The sequence below is a fragment of the Lissotriton helveticus genome (assembly GCF_964261635.1).
Source record: "Lissotriton helveticus chromosome 1_1 unlocalized genomic scaffold, aLisHel1.1 SUPER_1_unloc_31, whole genome shotgun sequence".
In the NCBI taxonomy this organism is placed as follows: Eukaryota; Metazoa; Chordata; class Amphibia; order Caudata; family Salamandridae; genus Lissotriton; species Lissotriton helveticus.
In genome coordinates this window covers 1,685,115-1,710,295 of record NW_027611672.1, presented here as the reverse complement: position 1 = coordinate 1,710,295, position 25,181 = coordinate 1,685,115, and the positions used below count along the sequence as shown (strand labels likewise).

General features: G+C 44.8%; 2 protein-coding genes across 2 annotated transcripts in view; one reads left to right on the top strand and one right to left on the bottom strand.

Annotated features, from left to right (window-relative positions):
• The window catches only part of LOC144805898 (uncharacterized), a 400,916-nt gene that overhangs the window by 124,086 nt on the left and 251,649 nt on the right, over nucleotides 1-25,181 (bottom strand).
• LOC144805879 (uncharacterized) lies at nucleotides 74-10,450 on the top strand. The gene has a single exon (XM_078672364.1). The coding sequence runs from the start codon at nucleotides 1,479-1,481 to the stop codon at nucleotides 3,564-3,566; it is 2,088 nt and encodes a 695-aa protein (XP_078528490.1). The 5' UTR covers nucleotides 74-1,478; the 3' UTR covers nucleotides 3,567-10,450.

Sequence of the window (25,181 nt, the reverse complement as noted above, 5' to 3'; positions counted from 1 at the left end):
TTTGTAAATTATTTTTGGGGATATTTACATGTATTTACATGTATTAACTATTTAATTTTAATACTATAGGTGATTGAAATTACGGACAAAGAAAGCAAGATTTAGCACCAGCCAACTGAATGTTAGTGCCATAAGAAGGATTATTTTGAAAAACCGAAGGACATCCAGCATTCTAAGTTTAAACAATTTCCAAAATCTAGGTGTGGCGAGGAAGTGGGAGCTGAGGAAAGTACTATACCTGTAAGTGAAGTCTCTAATTTTGCATTTCGTTAACCCAAAGCAAAGTCATATCTGTCCACACAGCATCAGAAATAGTGCCAGAAAGACCAATCACAACATCCTCATCTGAAATATTATCAGACAGACAAATTGCCTCAGCATGACAGAATAATGTTCATCTAAAGCACGCATGATCTAAAGCATCATGTAATTCCAGAGAGGAAGCACACACTGCATAAAAGAAAGATATAACAAAAGGTTTCTTCTGGATACCATCAAAGAAAAGACACTGATAGAAGACTCCGAAGCTGACACGCTAACAACCAAAGGATTGGAAAATCACCTTTGTTCAACAACCATTTTTAACCAGTTACGCAAGTTTGAGACTATCTGCCTCGGGATAGAACACCTCGACCCACTCTGCTCACTCTGGCGAAAACCTTAAAAATTCACCACTTTATTGTGTTGTTCATGACCTTCTCAGATTGTTTCCTTTTTTATTGTGTACTGTTCTGTAATTCTATGTAAATCGCCTCAACCGTATCTGTTGTGTAGGAATGATATGTAAAACTGTTAAATATCAAAATGGATTAAATGAGCACCGTTGCGCTATAGCTAATGTAAATAAATCCTCGTCTTCAGAACTACAATCCTTAACCTTACACCAAACACAGAACGGGTAAAAGGAACTGATGTTCTGCGACTGGTGAGCCACAATATTACTGTACATGTTCTAATGTTCTCAGTTACTGCCATTGCGCCAGTGCAAAAAGGTACTTCTCAGTTTAATCATTAAATATCAGACTAACTCCTTATCACTGCATTGCTAAGAACCTATACAAATAGATTTGAGAAAAACTTCAGTCACAAAATAAGTTGCTGCCGGAGAGGCTATAACCAAAAGACTATTATCTGCTACAAACATTTCGACAGGTGTTACAGGGCTGCATCCAGACATATTTTGCTCAATGCAAGTGTTAAGAAGATTACACACAATATCTTTTAGAGATAAATGCTGAACATTATCTAAACAAGCCAGACTCTAAAATCGGGTTCACTCTTACCGTGGCATATAAGCAAGAGGAAACTAAATGTAGAGATATTAACTCTAGGAATACACCTTTTAAAAACACGGGCTGTTAGAACAATTTCAGTGTTCAAACCTGCCTCAATCAAAGCAAAATAACCGAAGTTGGGGAAAAAGTTACCTGAGCCAAAAAAGATTAAGCCATAAATCTCATCTCACTGAATTTGAGAGAATGCACACTGGGAAAATCCTCTCTCAGTGCTCTGAATGCCAAAAAAGTTTCAGCAGTAAATCTTATCTCACTGAGCATATGAGAATCCACACTGGGGAAAAACCTTATCAGTGCTCTGAATGCCAGAAAAGGTTTAGCTTAAAAGCGAGTCTGTATCGACATGTGAGATTCAGCCATAAATCACATCTCACTGAATTTGAGATAATGCACACTGGGAAAAACCTCTCTCAGTGCTCTGAATGCCAAAAAAGTTTCAGAGATAAATCTTATCTCACTGAGCATATGAGAATCCACACTGGGGAAAAACCTTATCAGTGTTCTGAATGCCAGAAAAGGTTTTGTAACAAACAAAGTCTTTCTCGACATGTATTAACCCACTCTGTAGAAAAACCTTACCAGTGCTCTGAATGCCAGAAATGTTTCAGTTTAAAAAGTAGGCTCACACATCACATACGAATCCACACTGGGGAAAACCCTTATCAGTGCTCTGAATGCCAGAAAAGGTTTAGTTTCAAACCGCAACTTTATCGACATGCATTAACCCACTCTGTGGAAAACCCTTATCAGTGCTCTGAATGCCAAAAAAGTTTCAGCAGTAATTCTTATCTCACTGAACATATAAGAATCCACACTGGGGACAAACCTTATCAGTGCTCTGAATGCCAGGGAAGGTTTTATAACAAACAAAGTCTTTCTCGACATGTAATAACCCACTCTGGCAAAAAACCTTACCAGTGCTCTGAATGCCAAAAAAGTTTCAGCAGTAATTCTTATCTCACTGAACATGTAATAACCCACTCTGGCAAAAAACCTTACCAGTGCTCTGAATGCCAGAAAAGGTTTAGTTTCAAAGGGAGTCTAAATCGACATCTATTAACCCACTCTGTGGAAAAACCTTATCAATGCTCTGAATGCCAGAAATGTTTCAGTGAAAAAAGAGACCTTACTGTACATACAAGGACCCACACTGGGGAAAAACCTTATCAGTGCTCTGAATGCCAGAAAAGGTTTTGTAAAAAACAAAGTCTTTCTCAACATGTATTAACCCACACTGGGGAAAAACTTTACCAGTGCTCTGAATGCCACAAATGTTTCAGTACAAAAAACAATCTCATTCATCATGTAAGAACCCACACTGGGGAAAAACCTTATCATTGCACGGATTGCCAGAAATGTTTCATTAGCCAAGCCCAGCTCACTCTGCATAGAAGAACCCACACTGGAGAGAAACCTTATCAGTGCCCGGAATGCCAGAAATGTTTCATTGACAAAAACAGTCTCACTCATCATATAAGAACCCACACTGGGGAGAAACCTTTTCAGTGCTCTGAATGCCAGAAATGTTTCCGTGTAAAATTCAGACTCACTGAACATACAAGAATCCACACTGGGGAAAAACCATATCAGTGCTCTGAATGCCAGAAAAGGTTTTGTAAAAAACAAAGTCTTTCTCAACATGTAATGAACCACACTGGGGAAAAACCTTATACGTGCTCTGAATGCCAGAAAGGTTTCAATTTAAAAAGTAGTCTCACAAAGCACATAAGAATCCACACTGGGGAAAAACCTTATCAGTGCTCTGAATGTCAGAAATGTTTCAAAAGCAAACTCGGTCTCACCCAGCATATACAGACCCACACTGGGGAAAAACCTTATCAGTGCTCTGAATGCCAGGAATGGTTTTGTAACCAACAAAGTCTTGCTCAACATGCAATGACCCATTCTGTGGAACATCCTTATCAGTGCTCTGAATGCCAGAAATGTTTCAGTATAAAAAGTAGTCTCACACAGCACATAAGAATCCACACTGGGGAAAAACCTTATCAGTGCATTGAATGTCAGAAATGTTTCAGTGAAAAAAGAATACTCACTCGGCATACAAGAACCCACACTGGGGAAAAACCTTATCATTGCATTGAATGCCACAAATGTTTCAGTGAAAAAATCAAGCTCACCCACCATATAAGAACCCACACTGGGGAAAAACCTTATCAGTGCTCCGAATGCCAAAAATGTTTCAGCCGTAAATCTAATCTCACTGCACATGTGAGAATCCACACTGGGGGAAAAACATTATTAGTGATCTAAATGTCAGAAAAGATTCAGAGGTAGTGATAGTTACATGCACCATAGGAAAACACACCATCAAAAATACTTCAGTGCTCCAAGTGCCAGAAAAGTATCCATTTTAAATGCAATCTCACTCTACATGAGCAGACGCACACAGGGAAAAAATATTACCTAGGCTGTGAATGCCAGAAATTCCTATGTTTTGATAGGCACAGCCTCACTAACCATAATCAAACTGATGAAAACCTTATGAGTGCTCTGAATGCCAGAAAAGCTGCAGAGAAAAACGCTATCTCACAATGAGAAACTCCACACTGGAGAAAATCCTTATGCCATAAAAGCTTGAATCTGAAAGACAGACTTATGCTTCATGAGAGATCCCACTCTGGGGAAAAACCTTATGAGTGCTCGAAATGCAAGCAAAGTTTTTGTCACAAATTACTTCTCACTTCTCACTTGTCATGAATGTCAGATCAGGTTTGATCACGAATACAATGTCACTTCACATGAGAGAATTCACACTGGACTAAAGCCTTATACAGGAGGGGAAAGCCAGAAACGTTATACTCAGAAAGGAGATCTCACTAAACATGAGAAATGCATCCACACAAGGTGAAAAGTAAGGCGTATCTTGAGTTGCAGAAAAGCTTCTAACAACCTGACTTTACATGACAGAGCACATATTGTAGTTGCAATAGGATTAATCAAGAAATTCTTGCAGGATAACTTAGGCTGCCCGCATGGAATCTCCAAAAGAAATTTCAGGCCTTGAAAATGTTTTAATTGCCACAAAGTCCACATTTTGAGTATCTGAAACTTACAAAACTCTCAAGATCTTTACTTGACACAGAGAAGTGTTCGTACTTGCAAACATCAACTAATTAACAAAAAATTCACAATATTAACGTCTTAAATTTTCTCCAATCAAAAAGGTTTCTACTCACACTTGTTTCTTAACATATGACTGAAATCTAGATTTTCATGATAAGATTAGGCCTAGGCGGTGTTCCTCAATGAAGAACTCCGCAAAGTGTAAAAAAACCTCAACCGCTCAACGCGGATTTCTGCGAGCAGCGGAGTGCGTTAGGGTCAATTTGAAGCGCTTTTTCAGCTAGTACCACGCTACTCCAGGATCCAAAAATTATTAGTGGTGAATTAGTGTAGGGAAATATAAAATGTTTTTGTGAGCTGGACATGTTGGTCTGTTAGTTGTGTAGAAAAAGAGAGTGGAGGGATGGAAGAGGGAAGGTTTAGCATTTATAGAGCGCTTGCTACCCCTGATGAAGTGTTGAAGCGCTTTTCAGCGAGTAGCATGCTACTCCAGAACCCAAAAAAGATGAATAGATATATCAATTATTGAGGGTAGGTTGTTTTATTATATAACTACAACTGTATGAAAATTCATAAAATTCTGTTGTAAAGTGGTATCCAAGAGGCAAGTATAGTCTCTGATAATAATGTATACAAAGTTGGCTTGCCATCAAGACTGATGCCCCGTAATGTTGATGCAAAATCATCTGTGCTGGAATATCCTAGACTCTTGTTAAATTGTACCATCCACCTTGTAGGTACTGCTATTTGTATCAGGTCCACGTTGTAGGCAGTCACAAACGCCGAAATTGTGCACTATTTATATTAAGCATAATGTAGGTGAACAGATGACAGTAACCACTGTACAAGCTGTATTAGGTGCTTAGAAGTAGAGTGACATAGAGGGCAATAAACACTCCACTATCTCTGTCACTCGATTAGTACAGACGAACGCCAAAGGTCCTCGTACATAATGAAGCATCAGAGTGCACCCTCTTTCTGTGTCCTATGGGCTTTTTGGCTTTTGTTCTACAGAAGCGGCTGCAGACACTTCCATAGCCCTTTATGTAGTGTGGATCACGTAGGAGAGATTCTAAGCGGGCATGTTTTCCTTTGTATTGGGAATGGCCACATTCAAATGTGGGAAAACCTTTTGTCTTGCGACTGCACTGTATTACTGACACGGGTGAAAGGGCAAACAAGCAGTCAGGAGGGGCACTGATTGTATACCCCCACCTGGCAGGATGGTGACAGACCCCAACCACCAGCAGGGGAAGCGGGCCACCTCGTTTAATAGCTCCCAGACGCTTTACTTTGTAAGCAGACTGGTGGTTTACAACTGTACCTACGTTGGGGCACCACATGCTTTTTCCAGCATAATCTGGTGCACACAGGGTGGGATGATAGCACCCACTAAAGACTGCATCGTTGTGTAGTCTGGGATAGTGCACCTTCCATGTAATTCTGAACTGGGCCTTTAAATACGGTATTATTTTGTGTTTTAATTCAGGTATACAAAGAATGTGGTACTACTTGTATACTAGGGTAGGACTTCATTCTTTAATTGCAATGAATACTTTAATACCCAGGCATGAAGTCATCATCGAGCTATTTAAATAATCCACCTGTATCGCCACCTTTTCCCTGCTGCATCCTTAACCAGTGGCCTAGCCAGTGTGCCCTGGGCCCCAAGGCAAGAAAGGAAATGTGACCCCTGCCCTCTGTTTGGACTGTGGAAAACAGCAATAATCATTGTTCTGTGGGCCCCTCAGGCCTCTGTTTGAACTGTGACAAACAGAAGTTATCAGGGTTCACTGGGCCTTTAAGGCATCTGGGAGCTGGTGCCACTGTACTTGCTGCACCAATGGGAAGCCCTTAACAGCTTCTATTCTAGCCCCACTGTAGAACCGAAACAGCCAAGTACTGATCTGGCCATATATGCAGGCATGCAGCCGCCTCTTCCACTGAAGGGATTTAAGTCTCATGAAAGCAGAATGCGGGAAACAACCATTTTCTGAGGCAAAGTCAACCAACACCTCGTCTGTTCCAACCTTAATCCATTTAAAACCAGGGACAAAAAAACTGTTCATCGTCATCCCTTGCTTATCAGAAGGGTAAAACAGATTCATCTAACATTACAGTGTACCACATACAAAATTGTGATTCTGTTTACAAATTAAAACTAGCATGCATATAGAAAGGGGAGCCTTTGGCCAAAATAGCCATTTTCCCTACCCATACTTTTAACACATCTTATACAAAAAATGGTATTTACATTTTCATCCGGAAATAGTCATTAGTGCCAACTCATAACTAAATGCCACTTAAAATGTCCTTCACTTCAGGCTTTCAAAAGTAAATTGATATAAAAGCAGTATTGAATTTTTTGACATTGTGTACTCTTACCAAAATTTAGAGCATCAATTTTATATGACAGACCATAGAAAAAAGGAGTTGTTTATATATACTACACCTCCAGAAACGTTTAATTAACCAGTTATAAAGTCACGTCTAGCTTAGTTAGTTTATAGTCTTCTTTTTTTTTAATAGAAATTATTTCACATTGTTACTAAATCTGCATTGCTAAACACTTATAAGGTCCCAAAGGCGAGACCTATTGGCTATGACATTGCTTGTTATTGATTGAGTACATTGAGTGGCAGAACATTTGATTAAGTCCTGAAGAATGCAGCCAACACCTCTTTGGAAGGTTAATAGGCTGAAACATGTTGACCTCTTCTTGACTCTAACAGTGCATATATATTTCTCCCACAGTATCCTGTTTTGAACCCTGGCCCAGGGGCGTACAAATAATGGAAACCACATACCCTTTAAGTTTTTAACTTTTACTCTGCTGCCCCCACTACCCTGAGCTCATTATTGTGGTATTTAGTATACCTTTCTCTATATCAAAATATGCCTGAACTCCCCCCTCTCAGTAAGGGGGTTGTTTCATGGTGCAAGGAGATTCCCAATAAGGAAGCATGCCAACTATGGTGGGTGAGGGAAATCGTCCTTTTAAAGAGATATTTCATCTTAGCTAGGTCTTCATTTGCAACAGTAATCCTCAGAGACCCAAGGGTATCTTGATTGTGGTAGAAATGCATTTTTACCCCTTCATTGTACGTTCAAGCACAGACCATTGCATGACATGTTGTGATCTATGTAGAGAAAATACTCTGTGCACTGAGAAAATGTGTTAAAATAACAGAAAGTTGATAATCGCATTTAATAACTTCTCATACCTGGATTTATCTAGAAGAGAAGTCTGTTAATTCTAGCAGATTTTTGATACCACAAGGTATAATAAATTAGGGGATCTTTATCTGATATCTTTATCAGTAAATTATCTGAAATTATTGGACATAAACTTTTCCAAGTATTATTTCTAAAGACTAATGAAGTTCTATATTGGTCTTTTCTAAACTAACCCCAGTGCGTATGACTACAATAACCACCGCTCTCAAATCAATATTGTGCTTGTTTTAGTGAGAAAGCTAAATGATCTAGGAGAAACCAGGAACTGGCATCAGTATTTTTCTTAGGAAGCTTCAAGTTAGAGAGTGAAAACACTTTTGAGAATGCCCCAAAAATTGTGATAAAGCTATTTCAATATGTTTGACAAAAAGAATAGGTACATTTCATGACAATATTGAAATGGGAACTAACAGGAACAAATATTTACACAACATTACAAGAATATTAGAGACTACATTTCAGCAATATAGGAAATACTGAGGTTCATGTACTAATAATCCATTTGGTAAAAAGTGGTTGCTTGTAGAGTCAGCACACTACTGTGTCTGTGATGGCTTTTAAATAAAGTAGAAGTATCATACAGTGGGTGGCTGAGTGAAGTGAACAAATCAAGTGACTTCTGTGCTCAATTCACAATTTAAGTTATAGCCACAATAGAGAAATGCGCCAATTAACGTTCTGTAGAGTCAACGGCGTTTTGATCCTCAATGGTTTGTGATCATCATCAGGACATGGTTTTCATGGTTTGTAGTGCTGCGGGGCGAAAAGAACAAATCAGGGGGGTGAAAGGAAGAAGGAACGCGTCAAAGCGGGAGGATGTCAGGGGGCATCCACCCACTGTATGATACTTGCACTCTTGTTTTTATTGCGCCGCTCACACTGTATACCCCACCACTTGCGTCACCACTGTTCACTCACACACTTATGAGCACCAAGTATGTATATGGTTGTCACTAAAATTGTCTTAATACAGTGCTGCTTTAACTGTATGAATATGATGATACCCTTCCAAATATAATAGGATTAACTACACAAGACCAATTGAATACCAGTCTCCTTTGTTCTAGCTCTTGTAATGTTTTATACATACATATGTAATACTCTACCAAATATTACCTGTTGGGATATTGTTAGCTGTTCTACTTCCTTACCCTGCTCCCGACTATGTCTATGGATTATACTCCTGTATTGCTTTACTAGCTTTTAAATAAAGGCATTTTTAATGCACCCCATTTTACTTTCAGATTCACAAATGTCTCCTTGGGTTACTACCTTCTGTTACTGTTTTTCAGTCCACATATGGTTTCAAAGCTCAATACATACCTTAATACATACCTTAACAATGTATTCAATATTCAGAAGGGAAACTATTAACATTCCCCTTCCAAATTCTGAATTGTTAAATGGGCTTAGTACATTTCAAAAAGGGGTTTAGCCTTTGCAAACTCTGTAAATTACTGAACCAGTAGATTTTTTTAACAATAAAACATGAGGCAATTTTTCTCAATTCCCTCCAAATTAAGTTTGCTAATAATGTTAGTTGAATGATAACCGGTGCATGTACCTATTTAGTGTTAGTGTTGCTTCAGATCAAATAAAAACCACCACACATAACTCTTACACAATACTTAAAGACAGCATTTCTGACATCCAGCGTTAATGTTTTGTTAAATATATTTGCAAATGTCACATAAACAGGAAAGCAGCTAAAGCAGTCTCTGGACATAAAATAGGATGTAATCATAATCTTTAGATACATTTTCTGAGTTTCAGGAACAATGTGTGTCTTCTGGGTTTATTCTAAACCACTATAATAAACACATTCAATGATTTTAGATTTGATCTGCTTGTACTTGTTTCCATTGCAGACTTTAATCTAGATTTAGACCAAGGATCAATTCCACCCTTGGCTTTTAAAATATATTTATCAATGATCTGTATTAGTGTTATCGCAACTAAAACTGTAATAGAACTGATCTGAGAGATGGACCTTCAAGTATTATGCTCAGTCAATTTATTGAACAAACTATGGAGTTAAAATCTGAATAGATTAGATCCTCAAGAATTGCCTGACCACTGTATTTTACATCAATAGATTACTAATCAGCACATTTTCTCTAAGTACAATTCACTCATCTTCAATTTTTCATGGAGCTCGTGCTGGGTCTGTTAGAACTCTTTCAAAAATATGACATTTAAATGTCCAAAAAATCAGGAATTCTAGTTTCAAGCCTGGTCAAACCTTAATGAATGCTACACCAAAAGATGCCCTTCTGTTCCTACATTTTATTGTGCACCATGATTCAGAAATTGCATGTTTTTGCTTTCGGAGGTAAAATTCTAAACATATTTATTGTTATTGCCAGCCGAAAAATTATCACTAATTGGGAAGATAACAACAAGTGGTCTTGTGATGCTTGCTGGAATGGGAACTGTTTAATCAAAAAGTGGATGGAATTCAAGTTTAGGAGACAATTTTACAAAAGTGTATGGATTTTGTATATATTTCAAATTGTTGATCTCCAAAATGGCCTAAATAAATAAATTGAATTGAAATTCAAGTTTATCATTTGAATCCTATTGTTGGAAAAGATGTGATTTTGAACCCCATGAGGTGGTTCCTTTCCAGAAAGCATTCAGGTTGTAATCATGAGTCAAATAATGCTGAGGAGGTTAAAATATTCAAATTGAATTTTAATTACATCTGAAATGTTTATTGTTCAATATATTTATCTTAGTATTTTAATGTGAGGACTTTATTGCTTAAGCTAAATAATTAATATTTGTTTTTCTATATGTAGGAAGCATTACATTAATTAAATCACTATATCCTACCTTCTTTGTTTCCTTTCCTGTTCTTTATGAACGTTTCTATTGTTAAACTTTAAAGATTGCCCGAAATTAGGAATTGTGCTCTACATAACTTTGCTGTGTTACAGTATGTTGATTTTTATGTACTACTTTTGTCTCTTATGTGTATGGCGACTGATGTTTTGTTTTGCTTTAATAATCAGCTTATGTTTATTAGCTTTCATTATTCAATAAAATGTTTCAAACACAACAAATGGTAGTTGATATGTATTTACAACTGCAGCATTTTTATTGTATGGGCAGTTTCAAAGCGGACAAAAATATGGTCTGTGGGATGACGGAGGACCACATAGGCAACAGCAGTGAGAGGTTTGGGCAGGTGATTAGGGGTACATGTAAGGTTGGAAGTAGGGGAAATAAGGCATGTACATTGTATGGACTGTGACTCCTGGAGTTATTGTAAGGGATACCATGCTACCCTGTAAATGAATCCCCTAGTGATTATTAGCAACAAACTTTATTTGGTTTTATAAAAGAAAAACATCTTCCAAGTTACAGATTGACAAATATAATATGTCCAAGTTAATCAGAACACAAGAAAAAAAAGCATGAATTACAGCAGTAGCATTTTGCGTCTTATACAAAATGAGAGGATAGTAGTGTTCCCGAAGGAAATGTCCGCACTATTCTATAGGCCACAAATATATATCTTGAAGTGGTACACGAAATGTAAAAAGAAGAGCAATAGAAACAGTATCGATATCTTGGGTGCTAAAGAAATTCTATGCACCTACTATCCAAAGGTGCTGTAGGCTAACACAAGAATGTTTGCCAAAGTCAATCTATGTGGGGAAATTCTAATTACAGCACTCCAAATTAGTAAGTATCAGTAATGAGCTCTAGTATATAGCCCTCAACACTCAAAGTTTTGTACAAAAGATTGTAGAGTGTTAAACAAACAACCATAAATAAAATTCAAAAAAGCAATTGTTTTCTTTATATGTAGTAGGAGATCAACAATTGTCACGCCAATATAATTCGAGGTCCAAATCTGTGTTCTTCAATAATTCCTTTATTCAAAATTTCATAAAAGACTTTCCCAGCATATTGTTCGCCAACACGTGTTTCGTCTCTCACTGAGACTTTATCAAGGCATAGTTCATGTAGGAATCTCGTGTTGTCAAATGTAGATGTTTCAAGGTATACTGCAAGTATCCAAGAATTGAACACCATATATACAGAACAACGTAGATCCTAGTGCATCCAAAATGGTGATTAATACACAGGAAGGATGGACAACAGCTTGTGGCGGGCCGTTACGTTTGGATACAACCCCGGCGCTTATTCTGACTCCAACTTATCAAGGTTATACAGAAAGCATTTACTGAAGCCGTACCTACACCCTGCGTTTCACACAACCTGTCGTAACTTTAAGGACTTACTCTACATTTCCCGCCGCAAAATAATATTAGATAATTGGGGTTATTTCGGCTACATCGTCGAACACCTTTATATGCTGTTGTCCATCCTTCCTGTGTATTAATCACCATTTTGGATGCACTAGGATCTACGCTGTTCTGTATATATGGTGTTCAATTCTTGGATACTTGCAGTATACCTTGAAACATCTACATTTGACAACACGAGATTCCTACATGAACTATGCCTTGATAAATTCTCAGTGAGAGACGAAACACGTGTTGGCGAACAATATGCTGGGAAAGTCTTTTATGAAATTTTGAATAAAGGAATTATTGAAGAACACAGATTTGGACCTCGAATTATATTGGCGTGACAATTGTTGATCTCCTACTACATATAAAGAAAACAATTGCTTTTTTGAATTTTATTTATGGTTGTTTGTTTAACACTCTACAGCATTTTGCGTCTGTGAGATCTCAATGAATGCTGTCATCAGAATCGGTAGCCGCTGGGGACAACACAGTGCATGAGCCGTTATTGGTTCAAGCAAAGTATCAACATCCGTTGGCATGACTGATGGGAGTGTGAGACATGTGTCTAACACTCATTCTTCTCCGCACAGCAGGCAGCGTAGAACAGGTAGGATGCAATCTTGCCAAATTGGCCTGAATGACAGAAACCATGTGGTATTTAATTCTCTTAGACAAGGTAGTCCCAAAATGTGGACGATGCGCTCACGACACTTCATCGCCAGTAGAGTTGTCTCCATGGAGAACTAGGTGTCGTTTGTGAAATGACTTGCCATGTCGCAGCAATAGAAGCCAAAATAGTATTCCTGCAGCGAGTCCCAAAATGAGAGGCAATCCGCCAAACACAGAGTGCACAAAGTTTGGAAATATTACTAGGACTGCTTCAAAAGGTGCTAACAGTCCAGAAAATATGGTCTTAAATACATGTAGAATACCACTCGTATCAGACATGTTTAAGATACGAGAAATGTATAGGGCAATTTGTAGTTAAGAGGGCATGTAACTCTGCAGAAGTCCTTGCAACTTGCAGATCATAGGTTTCTTTGGCCGAGGTCAGTGCCACTGTTTTTTGCAAAAGAATGGCTTTCATTCTGCTTAAAGTATCAATTTGTATAGAAGAGAGGTTCAATGAAGGCCGAAGTGGCGACTCCTGGCTGTCTTGGTTTTAGGAAACAATACTTGCATACAGCAAGTGAACCTGGCTGACACAGTTACTAGATATGGTTTTCCTGGCAACATGCGACAGCTGCGATCATTCAATGTAAGGTAACTCCCATTCGAGAGTTGTCCAAAAACCTTGCAGGTGGCAGGATAAGTTTTTAGAGAAACTATCACAGGCCCTGTGTAAGTTTATACCCTGACATAGGAGAGAACCGCTTAGTGCATTTTCACAATTTTCCCCGCAAAGAAATATTTCACGACCCCCACTCCAACGTCTGTATTTGTACGGCAATTCCCAGGATGTCTTGATGTATTCTTTACCCAACTTTTTATATGTGCCTGCTGGTATATGTTGTAGGCAATATTGAAAATGGAAAATTGTAACAGACTGAGTGAAGGTTCCAATGTATAATCCATTCCATAACTGGCTATTCAGCGACAGTAAATGGCAATCTTTCCAGTTTTTCAATGCTCAGCACCGTATTGTCTGCTCCCTTTTGTGCAAATTTTATCTGTTTATCAGTGAGATTGAATTCTGAAGACAGTGACGTAGTATAGACTGAATGAAGGTTTTGCAACGTCCAGCCTAATAGCATGATAGAACGTACTTGCGACTGACCATGTTGCAACATGACCAAGTCCCGTTCCATGATGTCTATGGCAGAAGGCACTATGCTATCTAAAGAATATATCCTGGACCACAGAGTCGTTCACCCATTGTCAACCATAGAGAGAGATTTCTCTAAATGAATACGATCAATTTCTCGGATTCGTTCAGCAGTCTCTGCTTGCGTAATTTTCCATGCTTCATTATAAGCAGCAAAGAAACCGGCGTATATAAAACGTTTATGACGCGGTGTTCTTGGTCCTAGCAACAATTCCCTAAGATCAGCGCCATCTTTAAGTAAAGATAAGTGTTGCTTTACATCCTTAAGTGTAGATCTGTGTATCCAATCAAGGCAAAGTTTCCCTACACTGTATATTGTTGTGGGTGCCTTGCTGAGAAAGGAGAGAAAAAGGACTGAAAGAGACTTTTGCTACTTGTGCTTCAAACAATCTCCAAGGGCTTGTGGGTGAGCTTGCCCCCTGAACGGAGTCCCAGGATTATTGGACTCCTCCTGCCTTCGCTGACAAATCTGTGGAACTTTGCCCTTCCTTATCGCTGGAGCCGCGATCCCCAGTGCGGCTCGTCCCCTCCTTTGCTGTGACGCTTGTGCCTGGCCGCCCCCGCACTGTGTGAGCCTGCTCTGTTCAAGCCATTCCTTGCACCGTCCCGCTGGGCCGCCCACACTCTGCCTCACTATTCCTTCCTTTTCGAGCCGCACTGCTCGCCTCGCCGCCCCCACTGCTGGAAGCCGAACGGAGTGCCTCACGAAGCCAAGGACGGCCCGTACACACGAAGCGTACCAGCCGCCTCACATCGCACTCGTGGCGCGCCGCACTAAGAGAGCCCGTCCGTACGCCTCATACTGGCTGCCTCTTGCCGCGCCTGCCCTTATTGAATCAGCAGCTACAAACTGAAGGTACGGCTCAAAAGCTGTGAACGCCGGAGGCAACCCGCTTCGCCTGCCCCGCTCCTCGAGGCCCCCCTGCTCTACCCTTCGAACGGAGACACCTATCAGAGCCTGGGCCCGCCTCGCAGAGGAGCCGCCAGCATCTTTGTGTTGCCTGCACGTCCCGGACGCTGCATTCGAACCGGACTCCTCATCTCAGAAAAGGTACTGTCACTCAACGCGTACCACAGAGTGTACGCCACGGACCACAGAGTCCGCAACGCTGGTTTAATACCTTTTTGACATTGTTTTTCAATGGTAAGAGTCGGACAAGAGTGTGCAACGCGCACAGGAACCAAGAATTACGCATTTTTAACAGAATCCTCATTTTATTGCTAAATAGTATTGTGGCCTCATTTTACAAACGTTATTTGAGTCTTGTGCTAAGCCTTATATAAAGATACTTATTTTTTATACAAAACTAGACTGGTGTCATTTTGTGGTGTGTCATTGAATTACTGTATGTGGTCATAAATGCTTAACCCATAACGCTCTGAAGTTTAGCCTTGTCTGCTCGCACCACGCAACCTAGAGGGTGAGCAGGGGTTATTTTAAAGAGTAAGTCCCTTGCCCTGACTAGAGGAGAGGGTCCCTGCTTGTCACAAGTACTCAACTGCGCCAACCAGAGACCCCCAAATGTAACATTGGAGGCAGCTGTGAGGATTTCGAATCTGCATTTGTGATTAATATACAGTAATTGGTGAACACCACATAATGAGTTCAGACCAATAACAAAGCCACATACTTGTTGATTTTTGTTTTTGCCACAAGATCTCCCTTTTTTTTTTAAAGAAAGGTCATGCCTGATTCAGTCAATGGAGAAAAGGCGGCATCTGTAATCTCTGACATTGAAGGAATAGAATGGGTAGAAGAGAGACTAGAGAGCTACTCCTTAGCCCAGCTGAAGGGCTTCTGCAAAAAGTTTAGAGTTTCACAGTCTGGATGTAAAAACAAAGCTCACTTCCAAAAGGCACTGAGGGCGTGGATTGAGTCAAGGGCACCTGAGAATAGAGTGGAAATTGAACCAGCAGAAAACATCCATGATTTTAGCAGAGTCCTGTCACCAGAGGAGTTGGCACCCGGGCACATGCAATGGAGATGGCAAAACTAAATGGTCAGCTGGAGATGGAAAGCAAAAGGCTGGCTATGGAAGAAAGAAAAATTCAAATGGAGCATGAAATGAAGTTGAGGGAGCTGGAGCTGAAAGCTAAAAGTATGGAAACTACTCCCTCTGGTGGCAGCGCATAGCCAATGCAGTTAGAATCAAGGCTGTACATGCCAAAGGACGTGGTGAAAGAATTTTTTAAGAATGATGACATAGGGCAGTGGTTCCAGGCCTATGAGGTAGCCATGTCTTCCCACCGGGTCCCTGAGAGAGATTGGGGAGCGGGGTTGTGGGGGCGGTTCCTTAGTGAGGGGCGGGACACACTGCTAGATTTGCCCTCTGAAGTTTATAATTATTACCCACACATGAAGGAAGCTTTGATGACCAAGTATGGGTTAACTCCTGAATTGTACAGACAGAGGTTCAGGGGTTGTGCAAAGATTCCTAACAGTACGTATGTTGAGTGTGTAACTTTTTTCTGCAGAGCACTGGATGGTTGGGTGAAGGGTAACAAAGTTAATGATTTTCAAGGTCTCTTTGATTTAATTGCATGGGAGCACTTGTCTAATAATTGTTTTCCTGAGCTAAGCCAGCACCTGATTGATAGCAAGCTGACTAACACTAGGAAGCCCGCTGGGTCAGCACCAGGGTCCACAAGGGTCAAGTGGGAGACTCTGCCAAGGGTGGGCAGGGTCCCCAGCAGAGGAGTGGGGGCGACAAGGGCAAACAGAGGGAGTTTCAGAAGAGGCCCCAAAGTAATCCCCAAGGGAACCAAGGGAAAGGTTCCCAGCCTCCCCCACCCCAGAAACCGACTGGGGTCCGACAGGTACCCCTGTTCAAAGAGGGCCCCTAAAGTGTTGCAAATGTGGTGAACTGGGGCACTTTGCCAATGATCCCAAGTGTCGCCTGTTTGGTAAATCAGCACCCACTGGTGCTCCGCCCCGGCAGATGGCTGGTGTAGCCTTTGAGATGGAGGTAGTAGTCCAAGGTGGGTGGGATCCCGTTCAGATGACCCTGGTCTCGTTAGGAGACAGTGAGATGGTCCCTCAGAACCAACTGCCCTCTAAAACTAAGAAATATGGGCAGTGGGTGACCGTCAATGGCCAAAGGGTGGAGGCTCTTAGAGATACAGGAGCCAGTGTGACTGCTGTTAAGCAGCACCTGGTGTCTCAAGAACAGGTTGTCTCCCATGCATACTGCCGGGTTGTCAACGCTGACAACACAGAGAGTTGTTGTCCAATGGCTCAGGTTCCCTTTGATTGAGGGGGGTCTCTGGTACTCTTCAAGTAGCTGTGAGAACTGCCATGCCTGTAGACTGTTTGTTAGGGAACGACTAGGAAAGTTCACCTTGGGAAAAGGTGGAGAAAAGTACTCAACTATGGATGGTGGGTCTGCCTGACTGGGCGTACGTGACCACCCGGTCAATGGCAGCCAGTAGGGGTGCTCAAGAGGTCCTGAAGCCCAGGAACCGGCCTTAGAGAGAAGGCGCAGGGGGCGTGGGAAACCGGCCCCTGAAGTTCCCACGGTCCAGGAGGAAGCAGACCTTGAGGGGGATGCCCTGGAGCCTACCGGGGAACAGATAGCTGAACTAGGGGACCTGCCTGAGCTGACCCATTGGCAGCAGGAAGGAGGCCCCTCCAGGGAGGAATTCTGCAGGGCGCAGAAAGAGTGTTCTTCTCTCATAGGTCTGCGGCAGCAGGCTGCAGACCAGGTCAACGGTGATCAGTCTGGAACACATTTAATTTATTGGGAGAATGACCTCCTGTATGCAGAGCCTAAGTTTGCTGAACCAGGGTCAGCCCATGCGCTGGTGGTACCCCAGAGATTCAGGGCCTTCCTACTGGGGCTGGCTCACAATGTGCCATTGGCAGGGCATTTGGGGCAGGACAAGACCTATGAAAGGCTTGTCACCCACTTTTATTGGCCTCAAATGCACAAGAACTCTGATCCTCACTGTAGGACCTACCAGACTTGCCAGGCAAGTGGAAAGAGTGGGAGGAAGCAGAAGGATCCTCTCCAGCCATTCCCTGTAGTCAGTACCCTATTCCAGCAAGTGGGAATTGACATTGTGGGGCCACTGGACCCCAGGACAGCCATGGGCAACAGGTTCATCCTGGTCCTGGTGGACCATGCCACCTGGTACCCGGAAGCCATCCCTCTGAGGACAGTTCCGGCCCCGTGGTGGACGTGCGCTGATGGGAATTTTCTCCAGAGTGGGATTCCCTCTAGAGGGGGTGTCTGACCGGGGTACTAATTTCATCTCTAAGTATATGAAATCCCTTTGGCAAGAGTGTGGTGTAATCTACAAATTCACCACGCCTTACCACCCCCAAGGAAACGGGTTGGTTAAGAGATTCAACCGAACTCTGAAGGGCATGCTTATGGGTCTGGAAGAACCCATGAGGCGTAAGTGGGACGTCCTCTTGCCATGCCTGCTCTTTGCTTACCGTGAGGCGCCACAGAAGTCTCTAGGGTGCAGCCCCTTTGAGCTCCTGTATGGCCACCCAGTGAGAGGACCTCTAAGTCTGGACAAGGAAGGCTGGGAGCAATCTCCCAGGAAACCTTCCCAAAATGTATATAGCTACATGCTGGCCTTCAGGAACCAGACTAGGTGTTTCAGAGCACTTGCTGAGGCAAATATGCAAGCCAGCCAGGAGGAGATGAAGCGGTGGTATGACAAGAATGCCACTCTGGTAGAGCTTCAGCTTCAGCCTGGACAGAAGGTGCGGGTCTTGGCCCCCGTGGAGCCTTGTGCGTGAGAGCCTTGTGCGTGGAGCCTTTGAGGTTGTGGAGCGCAAGAGTCCAGTTACCTATTTGGTGGACTTGCAATCTCCCAGGAACCCCTTGAGGTTCCTGCATGTCAACCGCCTTAAGCCCCACTTGGAGAGGTCCGAAGTGGGCATGCTCTTGGCAACAGATGATGGAATGGAGGAGGAGACTGAGCCTCTTCCTGACCTCCTGGTAGCCAGAGAGCAAGATGGGTCAGTGGACAGAGTTAACCTGTCTCCCACCCTGACCCCTGAGCAACAGAATGACTACTGGCAGTTGCTGGGGCAGTTCTCTGACCTGTTCTCCCTTGTTCCTAGTATCACTGACTGGTGCGTCCTTAATGTGGATTGTTAGAAATGAGATTTGCGGTTGGCTAAGGCTTGCGCCAAAGCCAGGCAGAAACCACCACTCTAGTTAGGGCAAGGGAGTTCCACGCCAAAGATAACACCTGCTCACCCTCTAGGTAACGTGACACGAGCAGTAAGGCTTATCCCGGAGGCAATGTAAGTTGTATTTGCGCACCCAACACAAATGTAGCACACAACCAGTAACCACTGGTAAAAGGTAAGTACCACCTACGCAATCCTAAACACTTTAGGCAAATATCACGCAGGGAACCATGAACTCCCTAGTAGAACCTATACTAGGAAAAACAACCTCCTAAGCATTAACATATGTCTAGAGGTATCGGAACAGGGTGCGCAAAACATTGTACACACAGTACATTTCCTAGAACCCTAAGAAGCACATAAATCACATTTAGCGCAGAAATCACATTAAAGTCCAGGTTGCGCCACTGCACCAAAACCTAAACGTAGCAGCTGCCCACTACTTGCAGCTGAGGACAAGAACAGGGCCTAAACGCTGCAGCTGACACTAAGTGCTGCGCAGCTGGGGAAGGCCAAAGTAGGGATGGAGGAGTGTGACTCACTCCTGAGTCCAAAGTACATGTCCCTAGGAAGGAAAACCTAAACGGTGCATCTGCCCACTACTTGCTGGGCAGCTGGGATCTCAAAACTGCGACAGGGGCCCTCCCTAGCGCTTCAGAACAAAACTGCGCCAACTGTTGGAGCCCTCTGGCTCTAGAAATACATGTTGGGCATACGGTGGAGCCCTCTAGTCACTGAAATCAGCTATGCCCCTTGGAGCACTCTGGTTCCTAAACTAATTATGCGCAATCCAGAAAAAGAACTGGCCCCCAACGGTGGAGCCCTCTGGCTCTAGGACAACAGGGGCCCTCAGGGGCAAGAACACAGGCCCCTCTGGCCCTCGGGACCCCCACTGGGGCTTTTGGGATCATTGGGGCCATCATTGGAGCCACGCATGGCTCTGGGGGACACTGGCCCCCGGGACCCCCATGGGGCCCTTGAAACTACCAAAGAGCCATTGGTGGAGCACCCCGCTTCCATCTGGGGCCGCTCTGAAGAAGGGCACCACTCTCTAGTGCCTGGGGAGCACATGTGGCTTCCCCCCCCACCCCAGCTGTCTCAATTTACCAGCTCTCGGCGCGGGGGGGGGGGGGCTGTCTTCATCGGGCGGCGGAGCAGGCACCGGTAATGTGCCTCGAGCCCCTCTGCTTCTCTGGAACCCTTGGTGACGCCTGCTGGGCTCTCCCTCGCTTCTGGGAGCCCTGCCTTCGCAAAGGCGCCACGCCTTACCCGGTCCTCTTTCCTCATGGGCCGGGACTTATTGTACAGCCCTTGAGGCTCCGGCCAGCTTTTCCTTCGCGGGCAGCATCTCCGGTCTCCCTCTCCCTACGGGAGACCGGCAAAGCCGGCATGGCTTCCCCCAGGCAAGGGGGAAGCGGAAGTGAGTCAATCCAGGCCCCGCCCATAGTCAGGCGGGCGTGGGCCTGACTTCCGGTTTTGCCACGGCGGCGGCTTCTCGTGTCGGGGGCTATAATGAGGGGTAGGCTCCCTCGGTAGAAAAAGTAAATAGCGGGGTGTGCACCCGCAGTGATAACCACAAAAATAAGCGGGGTGGCACCCACGCTTAGTTAAATCTAAATACGGGCAAAACGCAGGGTGGGCACCTGCGAGGTACACAAGGGCAGGAGTGCTTCCCCCAGAGGGAATACAACAGCCCTCTGCCTATAAATGCAGAATAAAGCGCTCACCAGGCGCTGGGGGGCACAGAGACCATCAGGCCCCCAAGAATGACCCCCAGGAAAGAAAAGGGCCCAGCAACAGGCAGGACATCACAGGACAAGGCTTCCAGGGCCAGGAAGAAGGGTCCACAAGAAGTCCATCAGCAATCCAGGGGCTGGGCAGGGCCCAGGGAGGCAAGCCTACCCCTGGGCCCCAGCAGCAGCACGCCCCTGGTAGATTCTAGTCAGGAAAACAAGAACATTGAACATGAGGTCACAGCCTCATTTTATACACAAAATCCCTTTGTCTCTAGGGTGCAGGATGGAGGAAAGCCAGACGCAGCTGGTTCAGGAGCACTTTGTTTTGCTCAGCCCCTCTTCCCATTCACAGGACAGGCTAGGGTCATCAGTCGCACCACAGGGGGCGGAGCCAGCATTGTGGAGGGAAAGCCCAGCCCTATCCAGGTCCCAGGTGCAGCCCCTCCCTGCCATCATCATTCAGATCTCCCCATTCACCACCGGGGCAGACCCATCCTGACGTCTGGAGCCAGGCACACCAGCCAGCTCCAACCAATCACAAGCCAGACATTCAATTCACATTTACTGCACAGGCAGGCCAACTTCTAGAAGTGGCACTTCCACACTAGACACATTAAAGCCGCACACATCATCGCGCAGCATTTAAGCACACGAGTCCGCACATACCAAACTCAACCTTGCGCTCCCCACACATCAGGAATTACCATGGACACACATATCCCCCATGCATTCCTATGGGAGGGCTGGCCAATCTCACACACGCACTCAGAGAGCGCACGCACTTTACACTGCGCCACAGTGCTAAAGTGCGCAAAGACCGGAAATCATTATAATGATGGAACATTAAAAGGCAAAAAGTTCAGGGTTGAACCTGCCAGAAAGGCCAAATCCAACACAAACCCCTTCCAGTCAAAACGCAGGGCAGACCAATCACCACTGTGATGGACTTCCCTGCTTTGAGCGATAGAACACAGACGCGGGCCCACACTGGAGGGACACCCTCCGCTTCTACGCCATGTTGTTCCACAACACAAGCACACACAAAAAAAAATCAGACCCAACTAGACTACCCCACCGATACTCCTTAGTTGTCCACAGCTAGGACCAGGCTCTAGGCCACCCAGATACCACTGGTCCTTGCCCATCCACAGAGTGGGGGGTGGTAACCCCTGGCCTACAATAGCCATTCTACACTCCCTTTCTCAGTGTAGTTCCAAACTATCACTGATCCTTCAACCTAGGGTCCGCACCCTCAGGCCACGGGCAAGAATGCCCCATCCTACCTCTACTTCTGGGGTTGCGCACTCTCCCAGGAGAAGCACCCTCCAGAACACAACTCTCCCACCAGTTCTGGACCTTTCTCCCCTCTACTGGTCTACCACCTGGGATCCAACTTCACCGGATGCACAGGGGTCAGACTCCCTCAGACCCCCTTCCAAACTTCTGCACCCTCCCACTGTAGAACAGGGTCCCTCCACTTAAGGTAGGTCCCACCTGCTCTCAGGGTAGTACCACAACACTCAGCCAAGAACCATAAGGATCCCTGCTAGGCCTGTACCACCCCTTCTGGGAAACAAAGGGTCTCTTCACTTAAGATGAGCCCCACCTGTGTTCACAGGGGTACCCCTAGAAGGCAAACCGGCCAGGACACTGGCTACAGTTGCCCTGCCATCCAGGACCGGCAAACATCTGAACCTGGCTCCCCAACCTAGGGACGCTACCCTTTGGTTAGATGCCTGGCGCACCAGGACTTCTACAAGTTGAAAACAAAGTCTAAGGCTTTCTCTTCTCCTTCAGCAGCAAGGCAACCACTGCAGGCCAATCCCCCAGGTCAGGGACAGTACTCCTCCATACAGCTTACCCGGTTCCTTCTCTTCAGGCATAAGTTTCTTCTTGTAACTTCAGGACACTACTTACAGTTGCCCTTACGTCCAGATCCGGAACCACCAGCTACTGGCTCCCCAACCAAGGGACGTACCCTTTGGTCATATGCCTGGTGCACCAGGACTTCCTGGAGGGTGACACATAACTAATGTGTCGTGTCACAAGCATTTGGGTTTTGGTGGAAGAAATAGCGAAGTTGGAGGGATTTTAACGGCAATTTGGCAGGTATGTACAAGAGTGTAATGGCAATGTTGTATGGAGTGGTGCAATAGCAGTTAACTAAACATCTATATGGGATGGATATAGGAAGTGAATTAGCACCGAGAGCGGGCAGTTGAAATGCTATAAAGCATGGGAGTTTAAGGTTACAGGGTGAAAGTAGGTGGGTAGATAAAGGAGAACGATAACGGGGGAGGCAAGATGAGAGTGAAAGGCAGAATACCGCTTGTACACTGCTAGGATGAAGAGGAGGGTGAAATCCATATGATTCTTAAATGCTCAATTTGGAGCCTGTTTTGAGATAAATAAGTAAAGGAAAAGATGCGGAAGGAATGAGTAAACAAGGAAAGGGTAGAAATATGGTTCACAGCAAATAGCATTTCTCTGTAATTTAGTGTGTGTTAATACGTGCAGACATGATGTTAATTTTTGTTGAGAGCATAGAAGAGAATATAATCGGATAGGAAAGGGCGATGGTGATTGTTAATGTTTATGTAATCTGCAGATGGTAATTACGTTTTCTTATGATCTTTCACAGCGACCCCCGAAGAAGGGCGCTATGCCCGAAATGCATTGGGTCATTTGTTTTCGAATAAAATGCTGCCTGAAAGGAACCTATGCCTCAGTCGTGTTCTTATGGAAAGTCTCTGACACATTTGGACACTAGAAACTTGAAAATAAGCAATGTATACCCAACGTGTGGACTCGTTTCAGAATTTGGAATAATGGGACAAAAACTGTGATAAGAATGATAACATTGAGTAAATACTAAATAATTTGATTCAGATACATCTAGACCGTAATGGCACAATATGCTGTGCATTTGCTTGGGACGTGATCACGCCCCACTCATGTGTCACAAGTCTCTGCCTGTTATCCAGGACAGAAGTGGCATCACATGGTTACTCCCTGGCGACACAACCCTTCTGGCTGGCCCCTGACCCACTGGTTCCTCCACTGGGGAGCCTATCCCTCTCGCACCCCTCCATCTGGACTTCTAGACCCTGCCAACTGGAGCGGTACTGCCAGACACCAGAACTACTGGAACCCTGTTTACAGATGTTCCACGTTCTCCAGACACAGCAAGCTCCCTATCTCAGAGAACTCACACCCAATTATTCAGCATGCTCCTTATTTCAGAGAACTCACACCCAAATATTCATCAAATTCCCTATCTCAGAAAACGCACGCCCAATTTCAGTGCAACACACCATTCATCCACACCCCCCCCTGCCCCAGACCGGTGAGACAGTTTCTACCGCCCCTGATTTCTCAACCTGACCACACGTGACACAGGTACCATTACTCCGGGAACAGGACGGGGAACACATGCACTGGACACATTTCAGCTGCCACCACTGGATCCCACCCTTACTGGTGAACCCAGAAAACTCATACTGCACTTAGGGGATGGTCTACCCTCCCGAGCTAGGGACACCTAACTCACAGTGCACAAGAAGCACATTTCCAAAGAAATGACATTTAGAACAAACTTAAAAACAATACTCCCCTTACATGTGACTATCTAAAATGCGGAGTTTTGTAGTGGAGCCAGTTGTCGCTGTGGTACTGCGCAAACACAAATCTGGATCCCTTTCGCTGCCACCAATGTTAGAAATGGGATTTCCGGGGGCGTGGCCAAGTAACATGGCCGACAGGACGTGAGCTCCGCCAGCTCCGTCCCGAAGACCTACAAAATCCTGTATATAACTCCTGCCTGGGCGGTCAACTTGCCTGATATTGGTGTCGGAAGTCACTCTGACCCGGTTGGGACCTCCCGATCTGAAGGAGCGGTCCCGCGCCCCTCCGTAAGCGGAGAAGACGACACTGCCGGCGGCTGCGGTTGGCGCGCTGATTCACGCGACGCCGCGGTCTGGGCCTACATCGCGAGGCTGAGCTGTGGGCGGACCGCCCGGAAATACCGTGCAGCGAGCTCCGGGCCGGGCGAGTCCTTGGCGGACCCCGGCGCTCAATCCGCTGATGCCACTGTGAGCCTGAGGAAGTGGGGAAAGGTGGCTGAGAGGCTCCGATGGTCTGCAGTGATCGGGGTGACGGAGTCCAGGCGCTGTCCATCTTGCGATCTGCTTCGGCGGTGGAGCTCTGCCCCAGGCGCTGATACTACCAGGGGTAGCTTGACTGGTCTCCGGAGGCACTCTCAATACCAGCGGAGAGCGTGAGTACTGTTGCCCTGGCCCCTACTGAGGGCGTACGGTCTGTGGAGCGGGTCCCTAGTTATTGGGCGGTCGGCCAGGCCTGATCCCGCCGCTGTTCCCCGCGAGGGCTGCGACCTTGCTTTCTCCCTCCCCCCCGGACTGCGGACAGCATTGCGTTCCCCTCCTAGGGGTTATTGGCACTTCGATCCCTGGGGGGGTCCTGAAAAGAGGCGCCTTAGTGATACGTCCATGCTTGCGCCCCTCCCCCGACCGCCATTTTGACTGCTTTCACTTGGCGGATTACTGTGGGAACGGTGGCTGCGTGTGGCGGAGT

Coding starts and splice junctions, on each gene's coding strand:
- LOC144805879 (XM_078672364.1), top strand. CDS start 1,479: ATGCACACTGGGAAAATCCTCTCTCAGTGCTCTGAATGCCAAAAAAGT.